General features: G+C 50.4%; 1 protein-coding gene across 1 annotated transcript in view; it reads right to left on the bottom strand.

Moving 5' to 3' along the window:
* Positions 1 to 201: 201 nt before the first annotated feature.
* LOC142297129 (uridine-cytidine kinase-like 1) overlaps positions 202 to 15918 on the bottom strand; it is a 48611-nt gene continuing 32894 nt past the window's right edge. The window contains 8 exon segments of the mRNA XM_075341403.1: positions 202 to 813; positions 930 to 1086; positions 2092 to 2199; positions 2657 to 2779; positions 2974 to 3036; positions 3140 to 3233; positions 3310 to 3408; positions 6225 to 6241. Coding sequence (XP_075197518.1) covers positions 734 to 813; positions 930 to 1086; positions 2092 to 2199; positions 2657 to 2779; positions 2974 to 3036; positions 3140 to 3233; positions 3310 to 3408; positions 6225 to 6241 — 741 coding nt within the window. The 3' untranslated portion in view covers positions 202 to 733.

Raw genomic sequence — 15918 nt, forward strand, 5'->3', positions numbered from 1 at the left:
CGGCTTTTTCTGGGGTGATCCACAGAGCGTACTGAAGGGATGGTTGTGTTCTCCGCTACTTACTGACTTGCTTCACTTCAAACCTGTCCATCCAGTTGAGTCTCCTCGGATCAGGGGGCTCCCGCAGACCCTCTCTATTGTATCTGTACCCAGCATCGACCATTAAAGGCTAAAATAAAGCAGACGCCTCCAGACGTTACATAAAAGCATAATAAAACATAGAATTTATTGTCCTACAGAAGGTTGTGGAGCTGACAGCAGTTGTGTGGTGGAGAAGTGCTGATCCCTGGAGGGTGAGGGTCTCCCCATATATTGTAGAGTAGACCCGGGCGGTGGAAAAGTAGACGCCTTGTTCCCGGCCTCCACCTCCCGGACAGGTCTACATTTCTACACTTGGTTACTCCAGGTTTATGTTTCCATGATGGATTCCGGGTGTTAATACTTGTGTCCCGGGGTTATAATTCCACCTGAGAGTGACACACACACAATAATGGGGGCAGCAGACTCGTCTCACTCCACTACAGACCATGTATAAGTGCTATAAGGCAGACTCCATCTGCGGCCATTGTGGAGTCATCAATGGCACAAGGGGGGCACTGCATATTCTGGGGTCTGCGTCCAACAGCCGCACGTTCAGCTCCAGCTTCAAGAATGTCCAGGAGAGGGGTCAAGCGACTAATAAATAAGTGGGGGATTCGGCGGCAGGTCCTGCGGGTCTGGCACGTAACCAGGCTCAGTAGTCCATGTTGCACTCATCGGCATCGTACCAGTCGGAAGGTGCGTCAGTGCCAAAGAAACGGTCCCCGAAATTACCTGCAGAGGAATTAAAGGGTTACATGACCATATAACACTGAGACGCAGAGGCTATCCCGTCCTAGGATATGAAATGAAGACCCCAATAGTGGGCACAGAAAACATGGAGGCCTCACCTATGCCTGGGATTATATGAAACTCCTGGTTGACACGTTTATCCACGGCAGTGGTGATGATGCGGACACGCGGGAATGCGTATGCCACCGAGTGGACACCCATCTCTGCCATCAGCAAGGAGATCAAGAAGATCTTGTCCTCCTGGACGTCATGATCCTAAAAAATCAAATTGAGGACATGACCGGAACAACAAAAACATGCAACCGCCACCGGAGAGATCAGCAGATGGAGGACGCAGTAAGAAGTAAAGCAGAGATAACCACATGGGGCGTCATCTACCAGAAGAACATGGATAGCCATCATGGCAGCCGCCACCGGAGGAATCAGCACCGGTATACATGGAGGACGCAGTAAGAAGTAAAGCAGAGATAACCACATGGGGTGTCAGCTACCAGAAGAACACGGATAGCCATCATGGCAGCCGCCACCAGAGGAATCAGCACCGGTATAGATGGAGGATGCAGTAAGAAGTAAAGCAGAGAGGATACCCACATGGGGTGTCAGCTACCAGAAGAACACGGATAGCCATCATGGCAGCCGCCACCAGAGGAATCAGCACCGGTATAGATGGAGGACGCAGTAAGAAGTAAAGCAGAAATGATACCCACATGGGACGTCACCTACCAGGAGAACACGGATAGCCATCATGGCAGCCGCCACCGGAGGAATCAGCACAGGTATAGATGGAGGATGCAGTAAGAAGTAAAGCAGAGATAAACACATGGGGTGTCAGCTACCAGAAGAACACGGATAGCCATCATGGCAGCCGCCACCGGAGGGATCAGCACAGGTATAGATGGAGGATGCAGTAAGAAGTAAAGCAGAGATAACCACATGGGGTGTCAGCTACCAGAAGAACACGGATAGCCATCATGGCAGCCGCCACCGGAGGAATCAGCACCGGTATAGATGGAGGACGCAGTAAGAAGTAAAGCAGAAATGATACCCACATGGGACGTCACCTACCAGGAGAACACGGATAGCCATCATGGCAGCCGCCAACGGAGGGATCACAGAGATGATACCCACATGGGGCGTCTCCTACCAGGAGAACACGGATAGCCATCATGGCAGCCGCCACCGGAGGAATCAGCACAGGTATAGATGGAGGATGCAGTAAGAAGTAAAGCAGAAATGATACCCACATGGGACGTCACCTACCAGGAGAACACGGATAGCCATCATGGCAGCCGCCCCGGTTGACACAGTGCTGTCCATCAGGATGACATAATCCTCGCTGATCTCCTTTGGCAGCCGCAGATAATGGAGCTGTAAGGCGAAAAGTCAATGATATAACATCAGACACCGGGACGAGCGGGAGGGTCGGGGCAGCAAACCCCATATAGTCCGACAAGCAAAAGAGTAAGGTCCTGTGCGCACGGCACAGTTTTTGGTGCAGTTTATTGCTCTAATCTGCATATCTATCCCTCTCCCACCAAGTCTGTGGGAAATCAGAAGTGCTGTGCACATGTTGCTTCTTTTTTCCTTTCCGGATAAAAGCCACCGCATGTCAATTGTTGGTTTTCCAGCCATTGATTTCACTAAAAAAAAGCACCATAAAATGCATTAAAAAGCACATGCATTTTTCAGCCACAAGGTGCGTTTTTTGGTGCAGAACATTTCCGCAGTGTGTGCACATAACCCAATGTGACCCACCACACACATCGATCAAGTGGCTTGTCGATGCCGCAATACTTGGCTTACAGACGGGTAACGTTACCCTCACCTCTGGTTCTCCCGTGTTGTGGTTGGTCTGGATCAGGATCTTGCCCAGACGGATGTCCTTACACACAGCGGTGAGGGCTTGCTCCATGGTCTCTCCAGCTCGCAGGATAGAGACCCCTGTGATCTGGAATCACATGACGGGTCTTTTACTTAACCAAATCAACTTAAATTCCAGTCTCCTAGTACTGTAGTCAAATCCACCACCACCATGCAAAGGGTCCGAACCGAAACACAAGTCACCGCACAGGTGGCGATGGCATCCTTGTCAAGTACGTTATCTAGCTTATTTCTAGCTAGCGTGTACATTTCAATACGTACCCGCTGACGATGGAATCTCTTGCCCTGATACAATGTTCCCTGTGGGGTTTCCACTGTGACAGGCTGAAAAAGGAAAGTTAAGTACAATAATATTGTAACTGCAGGCAATGGAGTCCGCCATCAGAGGCAGAGGGAGGCCGGGCAGTCACCGGCACGTGTCACCTACGTTGAGCGGGAGGAAGGAGAGCGCGTGCTCGATCAGGAGACGCATCAGGCGCTTCGAGTAGAAGATGAACTCATCTCGGTTGGTTTCCTTGTTCCTGGGAGAAGAAGCATTTTATTACTGGTGACCACATTGGGGATTTGGTTGGGGCGGCTAGCGTGTAGAGATCTCACCTGATAATGGTGTGCATGCCGCGCACTTGTGGAGTACTCTCAAGGACACTCAGAGTATCCGGAAGAGGCTGGCCCTGATGAGCCGAAGCCAGTGCAGCTCTGATGACAAAGAGGGGGAAGGGATCAGACAAACCAGAAAAATAACACATCAAAAGTCACAATCGCAAACCAAACACGTGCACTATGATACAACGTTATATCCCCACGCCTCTACCCTAGACCAGGTGCGGCTCCACGTCATCTCACTCACACCGTGGGTCATAAACGTGCTGTTAGTTGTGCTCTGAACTACAGGTGACATTAGAGGTGGGAGACAATAATGGGCCCAAAAAGATGAAAGAAACGAGAAGGCGGTGCAGCACAGCTCATCACCCTCTACTTCCAAATCCAATGCACACTCCAGCCATGCTGAAATATCACAATCGCCTCCAGTGGTGGCTCCAAGGATTGTGCCACAAAACCATCAACTTCAGATTTATAATGCCTCCAAAAAGCCTGGCAGCACCATGGCCAAAGCCTTCACTCTGGATGTACATTCAGGTATACATAAGATTGTGCAACCAACCCACAAAAAAAGTCAATCCTGCTCCAACATCCAATAAGACGTAGCAGACAAGGACCAGCCCAACAACTGCAACATGGTCCAACACAACATCCGCGATCACTACCAGACAAGGACCAGCCCAACAACTGCAACATGGTCCAACACAACATCCGCGATCACTACCAGACAAGGACCAGCCCAACAACTGCAACATGGTCCAACACAACATCCGCGATCACTACCAGACAAGGACCAGCCCAACAACTGCAACATGGTCCAACCCAACATCCGCGATCACTACCAGACAAGGACCAGCCCAACAACTGCAACATGGTCCAACACAACATCCGCGATCACTACAAGACCAGGACCAGCCCAACAACTGCAACATGGTCCAACACAACATCCGCGATCACTACCAGACAAGGACCAGCCCAACAACTGCAACATGGTCCAACACAACATCCGCGATCACTACCAGACAAGGACCAGCCCAACAACTGCAACATGGTCCAACACAACATCAGCGATCACTACCAGACAAGGACCAGCCCAACAACTGCAACATGGTCCAACACAACATCCGCGATCACTACAAGACCAGGACCAGCCCAACAACTGCAACATGGTCCAACACAACATCCGCGATCACTACCAGACAAGGACCAGCCCAACAACTGCAACATGGTCCAACACAACATCCGCGATCACTACCAGACAAGGACCAGCCCAACAACTGCAACATGGTCCAACACAACATCAGCGATCACTACAAGACCAGGACCAGCCCAACAACTGCAACATGGTCCAACACAACATCCGCGATCACTACAAGACCAGGACCAGCCCAACAACTGCAACATGGTCCAACACAACATCAGCGATCACTACCAGACAAGGACCAGCCCAACAACTGCAACATGGTCCAACACAACATCCGCGATCACTACCAGACAAGGACCAGCCCAACAACTGCAACATGGTCCAACACAACATCCGCGATCACTACCAGACAAGGACCAGCCCAACAACTGCAACATGGTCTAATACAACATCAGCGATCACTAGAGGACCAGCCCAACAACTGCAACATGGTCCAACACAACATCAGCGATCACTACAAGACCAGGACCAGCCCAACAACTGCAACATGGTCCAACACAACATCCGCGATCACTACCAGACAAGGACCAGCCCAACAACTCCAACATGGTCCAACACAACATCAGCGATCACTACAAGAAAAGGACCAGCCCAACAACTGCAACATGGTTCAACCCAACATCAGAGATCACTACCAGACAAGGACTAGCCCAACAACTGTAACATGGTCCAACCCAACATCAGAGATCACTACCAGACAAGGACCAGCCCAACAACTGCAACATGGTCCAACACATCATCCGCGATCACTACCAGACAAGGACCAGCCCAACAACTGCAACATGGTCCAACCCAACAACAGTGATTAGTACCAGACAAGAACAAGCCCAACAATAGTAATTACAAGAGAAGGACCAGCCCAACAACTCAAACAAGGTCCAACCCAACATCAGCAATTACTACCAGATAAGGGCCAGCCCAACATCGGTGATCACTACCAGAAAAGGACCAGCCCAAAAACTGCAACACTGTCCAACCCTAATGACATCATCTATCCTACAGAGCAGCCCAAAATCAATTGTTACTACAATGCAACAAGCCCGAAAACTCCCAACAGGTTCCAGTTAAAAAGAACGGTCATTATAAGACAATGATCCGCCTAACAATGCCCAACTGTTACTACGCAACAACAACATAACAAAATAACATCCAAGCCAGACACAGAGGAGCAGCACACACGACACAGCTCCGAGCAGTCCCACCATCACTGGCGTGGCGGAGCTGTGTGTCCTCAGCATGCACTAGTAGCACATTTGTGCAGTCACACATGCAGAAAACAAGCAGCTCACATGTCCCAGCGCTGCATCCGCTGCACAGTACGGCAGGAGAAGACATGGGGATATGGTAAAAAGAAGAGTAAAAAATGAGGCAATGACTTGAGATCCGGGGTCCGTGCTACGGGAGACAATGATGGTGTAGCATCATGAGCACAGAGGTCTGGCATTACGAGCCTAGAGTACCGTCATCACGAGCCCAGAAGACCGGCACCGCCAGCACGGGGGACCGGCACCGCCAGCACGGGGGGGCACTTTCTCAGGACAGGAGTAGTATGGGAGTAGTAGGAGGATGGTACGGCTGGGCAGAGACACAGGTTATAGTTGGTCGGCTCTTTCCTCACCTGATTTTCATATTCTGTGTGATATTCAGGGAGCCCACGACCCCGCACACCCCCGCCCCACCACCCGCCATGTATTACCCACAATCCTACCTTACTGTGATCTCCCGCTGACACAAAGAACAGGTCAACCAAGGGTTAACGTCAAACCACGCAGGATCACACGGGACGGTTAGAAAGAGAGAAGGAAAACAACATGAAACATGGGGAATTAAGGCGCAAGACAGCGGAGACAGGCATTACCGAGCGTGACAAGTGCAAGAGAGCACCAAAAAAAAAAAAAGCACCAAAGAGAAAGCACCTAAGAGAAAGCGAGCAAGTGAAGAGAAAGAAAGCAAGTAAAGAGAAAGCGAGCAAGTGAAGAGAAAGAAAGCAAGTAAAGAGAAAGCGAGCAAGTGAAGAGAAAGAGAGTAAGAGAAGAGAGAGCACCAAAAAGAGAGAGAGCACAGAGAAATGAAAGCACCAAAAAGGTAAAGCAAGAGAAAAGCACCAAAGAGCCAAAGAAGAGAAAGCACCAAAGAGCCAGAGAAGATAAAGTATCTAAGAGAAAGAACACCAAAGAGCAAGAGAAGAGCGCAGGAAAAGAGCACCAAACAACACCTAAGAGAACGCCAAAGAGAAAGAGAGCAAGAGAAGAAAAAGCACCTAAGAGAAAGAGCTAGAGAAGAGAAAGAGAGCAGGAGAAGAGAAAGCACCAAAGAAAGAGCGCCAAAGAGAGCGTGCCAAAAAAAGAGGGCAGGAGAGAGAAAGCCAAAGAGCGCTCCAAAGAGAAAGAGAGCAGAAGAGAAAACAGCTAAGAGAAAGCAAAAGAGAGCAGGAGAAGAGAAAGCACCTAAGAGAAAGAGCTAGAGAAGAGAAAGAGAGCAGGAGAAGAGAAAGCACCAAAGAAAGAGCGCCAAAGAGAGCGTGCCAAAAAAAGAGGGCAGGAGAAGTGAAAGCACCTGAGAGAAAGCCAAAGAGCGCTCCAAAGAGAAAGAGAGCAGAAGAGAAAACACCTAAGAGAAAGCAAAAGAGAGCAGGAGAAGAGAAAGCACCTAAGAGAGAGCGCCAAAGAGAGCGTGCCAAAAAAAGAGGGCAGGAAAAGTGAAAGCACCTGAGAGAAAGCCAAAGAGCGCTCCAAAGAGAAAGAGAGCAGAAGAGAAAACACCTAAGAGAAAGCAAAAGAGAGCAGGAGAAGAGAAAGCACCTAAGAGAGAGCGCCAAAGAGAGCGTGCCAAAAAAAGAGGGCAGGAAAAGTGAAAGCACCTGAGAGAAAGCCAAAGAGCGCTCCAAAGAGAAAGAGAGCAGAAGAGAAAACACCTAAGAGAAAGCAAAAGAGAGCAGGAGAAGAGAAAGCACCTAAGAGAGAGCGCCAAAGAGAGCGTGCCAAAAAAAGAGGGCAGGAAAAGTGAAAGCACCTGAGAGAAAGCCAAAGAGCGCTCCAAAGAGAAAGAGAGCAGAAGAGAAAACATCTAAGAGAAAGCAAAAGAGAGCAGGAGAAGAGAAAGCACCTAAGAGAGAGCTAGAGAAGAGAAAGCACCAAAGAAAGATTGCTAAAGAGAGCGTGCCAACAAAAGAGGGCAGGAGAAGAGAAAGCACCTGAGAGAAAGCCAAAGAGCGCTCCAAAGAGAAAGAGAGCAGAAGAGAAAACACCTAAAAGAAAGCAAAAGAGAGCAGGAGAAGAGAAAGCACCTAAGAGAGAGCTAGAGAAGAGAAAGCACCAAAGAAAGATCGCTAAAGAGAGCGTGCCAAAAAAAGAGGGCAGGAGAAGAGAAAGCACCTGAGAGAGAGCGCCAAAGAAAAAGAGCAGAAGAAAAAGTACGTAAGAGAGAGCACCAAAGAGATCGCCAAAGAAAGAAAGCAGGAGAAGAGAAAGCACCTAAGAGAGCGCCAAAGAGAGTGCCAAAGAAAAAGAGAACAAAAGAAGAGAAAGCACCCAAAAGTACGCCATAGAGAGAGCGTCAAAGAGAGAGCAGGAGAAAAGAAAGCGCCAAAGAGAGCAAGAGGGGAAAAAAAAAAGCACCAAAGAGAGCTCCAGAGAAGAGAGAATACTATAGAGAAAGAGAGCAGAAGAGAAAGCACCTAAGAGAGTGCCAAAGAGCGCCAAAGAAAGAGAGCAGAAGAAGAGAAAGCACCTAAGCGAGAGCACCAAAGAAAAAGAGAGCAGAAGAGAAAGCACCTAAAAGCGCCAAAGGGAGCGTCAAAGAAAAAGAGCGGGAGAAGAGAAAGTACCTAAGAGAGCGCCAAAGAAAAAGAGCAGGAGAAGAGAAAGCACCAGAGAGCGCCAAAGAAAAAGAGCAGAAGAAGAGAAAGTACCTGAGAGAGCGCCAAAGAGAGCATCAAAGAAAAAGAGCAGAAGAAGAGAAAGCACCTGAGAGAGCGTCAAAGAAAAAGAGCAGGAGAAGAGAAAGCACCTGAGAGAGCGCCAAAGAGAGCGTCAAAGAAAAAGAGCAGGAGAAGAGAAAGCACCTGAGAGAGCGCCAAAGAGAGCGTCAAAGAAAAAGAGCAGGAGAAGAGAAAGTACCTAAGAGAGCGCCAAAGAGAGAGCGCCAAAGAAATAGAGCAGGAGAAGAGAAAGTACCTAATAGAGCTCCAAAGAGAGCGCCAAAGAAAAAGAGAGAAGAGAACACCTAAGAGCGCCAAAGAAAGAGCAGGAGAAGAGAAAGCACCTGAGAGAGCGCCAAAGAAAAAGAGCAGGAAAAGAGAGAGTACCTAAGAGAGCGCCAAAGAAAGAGCAGGAGAAGAGAAAGCACCTGAGAGAGCGCCAAAGAGAGCGTCAAAGAAAAAGAGCAGGAGAAGAGAAAGCACCTAAGAGCGCCAAAAAGAGCGTCAAAGAAAAAGAGCAGGAGAACAGAAAGTACCTAAGAGCGCCAAAGCGAGCGTCAAAGAAAAGAGCAGGAGAAGAGAAAGTACCTAAGAGAGCGCCAAAGAGAGCGCCAGAGAAAGCACCTAAGAGAGCGCCAAAGAAAAAGAGCAGGAGAATAGAAAGCACCTGAGAGCACCAAAGAAAAAGAGAACAAGAGAAGAGAAAGCACCTAAGAGAATGCCAAAGAGAGAGCTGGAGAAGAAAAAGCACCAAGGAGAGCAAGAGAGAAAAAAAGCACCAAAAAGAAAGAGCTCCAGAGAAGAGACAATACCACAGAGTACCAAAGAAAAAGAGCAGGAGAAGAGAACGCGCCAAAGAGAGAGCGCCAAAGAAAAAGAGAACAAGAGAAGAGAAAGCTCCAAAGAGAGCAAGAGGAAAAAAAAAGCACAAAAAGAGGTGCACCAGAAAGCGCTCCAGAGAAGAGAAGAGGAGAAAGCACCTTAGAGAGCGCCAGAGAAGAGAGCACCAACGAGAGAGCAAGAGAAGAGAAAGCAGCAAAGAGTGCGCCAGAGAAGAGTACAATAGAGAAAGGAGAAGAGTAAGCCCCTAAGAGAGACAACGCCAGATAAGAGAGTGTACCACAGAGAGAGAGCAAGAAAAGAGAGCACCAAAGAGATGCCAGAGAAAAGAGAGCATCACAGAAAGCGCCAAAGAGAAAGAGCAAGAGAAAAAAAAGCACCAAAGAGACCACCAGAGAAGAGAGTACCACAGAAAATGAGCAGAATTGAAAGCACCTAAGAGATAGCACCAAAGAGAAAGCACCAGAGAAGACAGAGTACCACAGAGAAAGATAGCAAGAGAAAGACAAAGCACCTAAGAGAGAACGCCAGAGAAGGGACAGCACCACAGAGAAAAGAGAAAGCACCAAAGAGAAAGCGCTAGGGTCAGACAGCAAAAAAGAGAAAGCACCATTGAAGAGAATGCACCAAAGAGAAAGAGTGCCAGAGAAGACACAGCACTAAAGAGAAAGAGTGCCAGAGAAGACACAGCACTAAAGAGAGAGAGCGCCAGAAAAGAGAAAGCCCAAAGAGTGTGCAAGAGAAGAAAACGCACCAAAGAGAAAGAGCACTAGAGAAGAGAAAGAGCCAGGGAAGAGAAAGCACCTAAGAAAAAGAGAGCCAGGGAGAGAGAAAGTGTGCCTGGGAGAGCGCACCAAAGAGAAAAAGCACCAGGGAAAGAAAGCATCAAAGATAAAAGTTCATCAAAGAGAGAAAGCGCCATAGAAAAAGAGCTCAAAAAAGAAAGAGCGCCAGGGAGAGAAAGCAACAAAGAGCGCGCCAGGGAGAGAAAGCAACAGAGGAAGAGCGCCAAGCAACTAAGAGAGCGCCAAGGACAGAAAGCAACAGAGGAAGCGCGCCAAGCAACTAAGAGAGCGCCAAGGACAGAAAGCAACAGAGGAAGCGCGCCAAGCAACTAAGAGAGCGCCAAGGACAGAAAGCAACAAAGAGAGAGCGCCAAGCAACTAAGAGTGCGCCAAGGACAGAAAGCAACAAAGAGAAAGAGCGCCAGTGAGACAAAGCAACTAAGGGAACACCAAGGACAGAAAGCAACAAAGAGAGCGCCAGGGAGACAAAGCAACTAAGAGTGCCAAGGACAGAAAGCAACAAAGAGAGCGCCAGGGAGACAAAGCAACCAAGAGAGCGCCAAGGACAGAAAGCAACAAAGAGAGCGCCAGGGAGAGAAAGCAACTAAGAGCGCCGAGGACAGAAAGCAACAAAGAGAGAGCGCCAAGCAACTAAGAGAGCGCCAAGGACAGAAAGCAACGAAGGGAATTTTGTTACTTACCGTAAATTCCTTTTCTTCTAGCTCTTATTGGGAGACCCAGACGATTGGGGTATAGCTACTGCCCTCTGGAGGCCACACAAAGCACTACATTAAAAGTGCAAGGCCCCTCCCCCTCTGGCTATACCCCCCCGTGGTATCACGGGTTCTCCAGTTTTAGTGCCAAAGCAAGAAGGAGGAAGCCAATAACTGGTTTAAACAAATTAACTCCGAATAACATCGGAGAACTGAAAAACCGTTCAACATGAACAACATGTGTACCCGCAAACAACAAAAAAACATCCCGAAGGACAACAGGGCGGGTGCTGGGTCTCCCAATAAGAGCTAGAAGAAAAGGAATTTACGGTAAGTAACAAAATTCCCTTCTTCTTCAGCGCTCTATTGGGAGACCCAGACGATTGGGACGTCCAAAAGCTGTCCCTGGGTGGGTAAATAAATACCTCATGTTAGAGCTGCAAAACAGCCCTCCCCTACGGGGGTGTCACTGCCGCCTGCAGGACTCTTCTACCTAAGCTGGCATCCGCCGAAGCATAGGTATGCACCTGATAATGCTTGGTGAAAGTGTGCAGACTGGACCAGGTAGCTGCCTGGCACACCTGTTGAGCCGAAGCCTGGTGACGTAATGCCCAGGACGCACCCACGGCTCTGGTGGAGTGGGCTTTTAGCCCTGAAGGAACCGGAAGCCCCGCAGAACGGTAGGCCTCTAGAATTGGTTCTTTGATCCATCGAGCCAGGGTGGCTTTAGAAGCCTGCAACCCCTTGCGCGGACCAGCGACAAGGACGAAAAGTGCATCGGCACGGCGTATGGGCGCCGTGCGGGAAATGTAGATTCTGAGTGCTCTCACCAGATCTAGCAAACGTAAGGCCTTTTCATACCGGTGAACCGGATGAGGGCAAAAAGAAGGCAAGGAAATATCCTGATTAAGATGAAAAGAGGATACGACCTTAGGAAGAAACTCCGGAATGGGGCGCAGCACAACCTTGTCCTGGTGGAACACCAGGAAGGGAGCCTTAGATGACAGAGCTGCCAGCTCAGACACTCGCCGAAGCGATGTGATTGCAACAAGAAACGCCACTTTCTGCGACAGCCGAGAAAAGGAAACTTCCTTCAGAGGCTCGAAGGGCGGTTTCTGGAGAGCAACTAGTACCCTGTTCAGATCCCATGGATCTAACGGTCGCTTGTACGGGGGCACAATATGACAGACCCCCTGCAGGAACGTGCGCACCTTAGGAAGACGTGCTAGACGCTTCTGAAAAAACACGGATAGTGCCGAAACTTGCCCTTTAAGGGAGCTGAGCGACAAGCCCTTTTCTAACCCCGATTGCAGGAAGGAAAGAAACTTGGGCAATGCAAATGGCCAGGGAGACACTCCCTGAGCAGAGCACCAGGACAAGAAAATCTTCCACGTTCTGTGGTAGATCTTAGCCGAATTCGACTTTCTAGCTTGTCTCATTGTGGCAATGACTCCCTGAGATAATCCAGCAGATGCTAGGATCCAGGACTCAATGGCCACACAGTCAGGTTCAGGGCCGCAGAATTCTGATGGAAAAACGGCCCTTGGGACAGTAAGTCTGGTCGGTCTGGCAGTGACCACGGTCGACCGATCGTGAGATGCCACAGATCCGGATACCACGACCTCCTCGGCCAGTCTGGAGCGACGAGTATGACGCGGCTGCACTCGGATCTGATCTTGCGTAGCACTCTGGGCAAGAGCGCCAGAGGCGGAAACACGTATGGGAGCTGAAACTGCGACCAATCTTGAACCAAGGCGTCTGCCGCCAGAGCTCTTTGATCGCGCGACCTCGCCATGAATGCCGGGACCTTGTTGTTGTGCCGGGATGCCATTAGGTCGACGTCCGGCACTCCCCAGCGGCGACAGATTTCCTGAAACACGTCCGGGTGAAGGGACCATTCCCCTGCGTCCATGCCCTGGCGACTGAGGAAGTCTGCTTCCCAGTTTTCTACGCCTGGGATGTGAACCGCGGATATGGTGGATGCTCTGTCCTCCACCCACATTAGAATGCGCCGGACTTCTTGGAAGGCTTGCCGACTGCGCGTCCCTCCTTGGTGGTTGATGTATGCCACCGCTGTGGAGTTGTCCGATTGGATTCGGATCTGCTTTCCTTCCAGCCACTGTTGGAAGGCCAGTAGAGCAAGATACACTGCTCTGATCTCCAGAACATTGATCTGAAGGGTGGACTCCTGCGGAGTCCACGTCCCCTGAGCCCTGTGGTGGAGAAATACTGCTCCCCACCCTGACAGACTCGCATCTGTCGTGACTACTGCCCAGGATGGGGGCAGGAAGGATCTTCCCTGAGACAATGATGTGGGAAGGAGCCACCATTGTAGAGAGTCTTTGGCCGTCTGGGAAAGCGAGACTTTCCTGTCCAGGGACGTTGACTTCCCGTCCCATTGGCGGAGAATGTCCCATTGAAGTGGGCGCAGATGAAACTGCGCAAAGGGAACTGCTTCCATGGCTGCCACCATCTTCCCTAGGAAATGCATGAGGCGCCGCAAGGGATGCAACTGGCCCTGCAGGAGAGATTGCACCCCTGTCTGTAGTGACCGCTGCTTGTCCAGCGGAAGCTTCACTATCGCTGCTAGAGTATGAAACTCCATGCCAAGATACGTTAGTGACTGAGTCGGTGATAGGATCGACTTTGGAAAGTTGATGATCCATCCGAAAGACTGTAGAGTCTCCAGCGTAGCATTCAGGCTGAGTTGGCATGCCTCCTGAGAGGGAGCTTTGACCAATAAGTCGTCTAGGTAAGGAATCACCGAGTGTCCCTGAGAGTGCAAGACTGCTACCACCGCCGCCATGACCTTGGTGAAGACCCGTGGGGCTGTCGCCAGACCAAATGGAAGAGCTACGAACTGAAAATGGTCGTCTCCTATCACAAAACGTAGAAAACGTTGATGTTCTGTAGCAATTGGCACGTGGAGATAAGCATCTTTGATGTCTATTGAGGCAAGGAAGTCTCCTCTGGACATTGAGGCAATGACAGAGCGGAGGGTTTCCATCCGGAACCTCCTGGCGTGCACATGTTTGTTGAGCCGTTTTAGGTCCAGAACAGGACGGAACGAGCCGTCCTTTTTTGGAACCACAAAGAGATTGGAGTAAAACCCTTGCCCTTGTTCCTGAGGAGGGACTGGGATAACCACTCCTTCCGCTTTTAGGGAATCCACCGCCTGCAGCAGAGCATCTGCTCGGTCTGGACGTGGGGAGGTTCTGAAGAACCGAGCTGGAGGACGAGAATTGAACTCGATTCTGTACCCGCGAGACAAAATGTCCGTCACCCACCGGTCTTTGACCTGTGACATCCAAATGCCGGAAAAGCGGGAGAGCCTGCCCCCGACCGGCGATGCGGAGGGGGGGGCTGGAAGTCATGAGGTAGCCGCTTTGGAAGCGGTACCTCCATTTGCTTTCTTGGGGCGTGTGTGAGTCCGCCACGAATCTGAGTTTCTTTGCGTCCTCTGAGTCCCTTTGGACGAGGTAAATGGTGTCTTGCCCGAACCTCGAAAGGACTGAAACCTCTGCTGCCACTTTTTCTGCTGAGGTTTGGGTGTTCTGGGTTGTGGTAAAGAGGAGTCTTTACCCTTGGACTGCTTAATGATGTCAGCCAATGGCTCGCCAAACAGTCTCTCTCTAGACAAAGGCAAACTGGTTAAACATTTTTTGGAACCAGCATCTGCTTTCCAGTCCTTTAACCACAAGGCTCTGCGCAAAACTACCGAATTGGCGGACGCCATTGAGGTGCGACTGGTAGATTCTAGGACCGCATTGATAGCGTAAGACGCAAACGGCCGACATCTGCGTGGTAAGGTGCGCCACCTGCGGCACTGCTGATGCATGATAGCATCCACTTTTGCTAAGCCAGCTGAAATAGCCTGAGTGCCCATACGGCTGCGAATGCCGGAGCAAACGACGCGCCTATAGCTTCATAGACAGATTTTAACCAAAGGTCCATCTGTCTGTCATTGGCATCTTTAAGTGAAGCGCCATCCTCCACTGCAACTATGGATCTAGCTGCAAGTTTGGAAATCGGGGGGTCTACCTTTGGACACTGTGTCCAGCGCTTGACCACCTCAGGGGGGAAAGGGAAACGCGTATCTTTAGATCGTTTAGAGAAACGCCTTTCTGGGTGAGCGTCGTGCTTCTGGATTGATTCTCTGAAGTCAGAGTGATCTAACAAAGCACTCAATTTACGCTTGGGATAAAGGAAACGAAACTTTTCCCTGCTCCGCAGCCGCCTCTTCTGCTGAAGGGGCTGGGGGAGAAATATCCAACAGCCTATTGATGGCTGAGATAAGGTCGTCTACCATGGCATCCCCATCCGGGGTATCCAGGTTGAGAGGGTTCCAGGAGTGGATTCCTGATCACTCTCATCAGACACATCACAGGGAGACTGATTGCGCTGAGACCCTGAGCAGTGTGAAGACGTCGAGGGTCTTCCCAGCGAGCTCGCTTAGGGTGGCTGGGGCCATCATCTGAGTCATAATCCCGGCCTGTGAAGCCGGGGACCCCCCTGTGGGCTGGATACATTCCAAGTAAGGGGGACCTGAGGACAGAGGCCTCGCCGTGCCCAGAGACTGAGCCCCATGCATAGATTGCAAGGTCTCAAGGATTTTTGCCATAGATACAGACATATTATCTGCAAAAACTGCAAAGTCCGTCCCTGTCACCGGGGCAGAACTTACAAGCGTCTCAGCCTGGGTCGCTACCTCTCCTGACTCCGGCTGGCGAAGCAGCACTGGGTCGGAGCATTGCACACAATGGGGGTCATCGGAGCCTGCTGTAGATTAGCCCCACATGCAGCACACGCAGTATACACAGCCCTTTTTGCCTTGGCCGCCTTGCGTTTTGAGGATGACATGTTGCTGCTTCCACAGAGCGATCTGGGATATGCAGCCAGAAGCGCACCTCACAGTGCAAGAAATACAATATCTATATAACTGTATCCAGTACACTGATACACAGTGAGGCACTAGAGGGACCAGCACAGAAAAATCGCTTACCGCCCGCTTAAAAAGCGGGTGTGTGGTCGCCAGATAGCCCCTAGTCCAGGTCTCCCAGAGCCTTGCGTCCTTCCTCCAGCCAGGCATGCATGTAATGGCTGCCGGCGTCTCGAGAGAGGAAGGGGGGCGGGCCCTGGGCGTTC

Source organism: Anomaloglossus baeobatrachus, chromosome 3 (assembly GCF_048569485.1).
Source record: "Anomaloglossus baeobatrachus isolate aAnoBae1 chromosome 3, aAnoBae1.hap1, whole genome shotgun sequence".
In the NCBI taxonomy this organism is placed as follows: Eukaryota; Metazoa; Chordata; class Amphibia; order Anura; family Aromobatidae; genus Anomaloglossus; species Anomaloglossus baeobatrachus.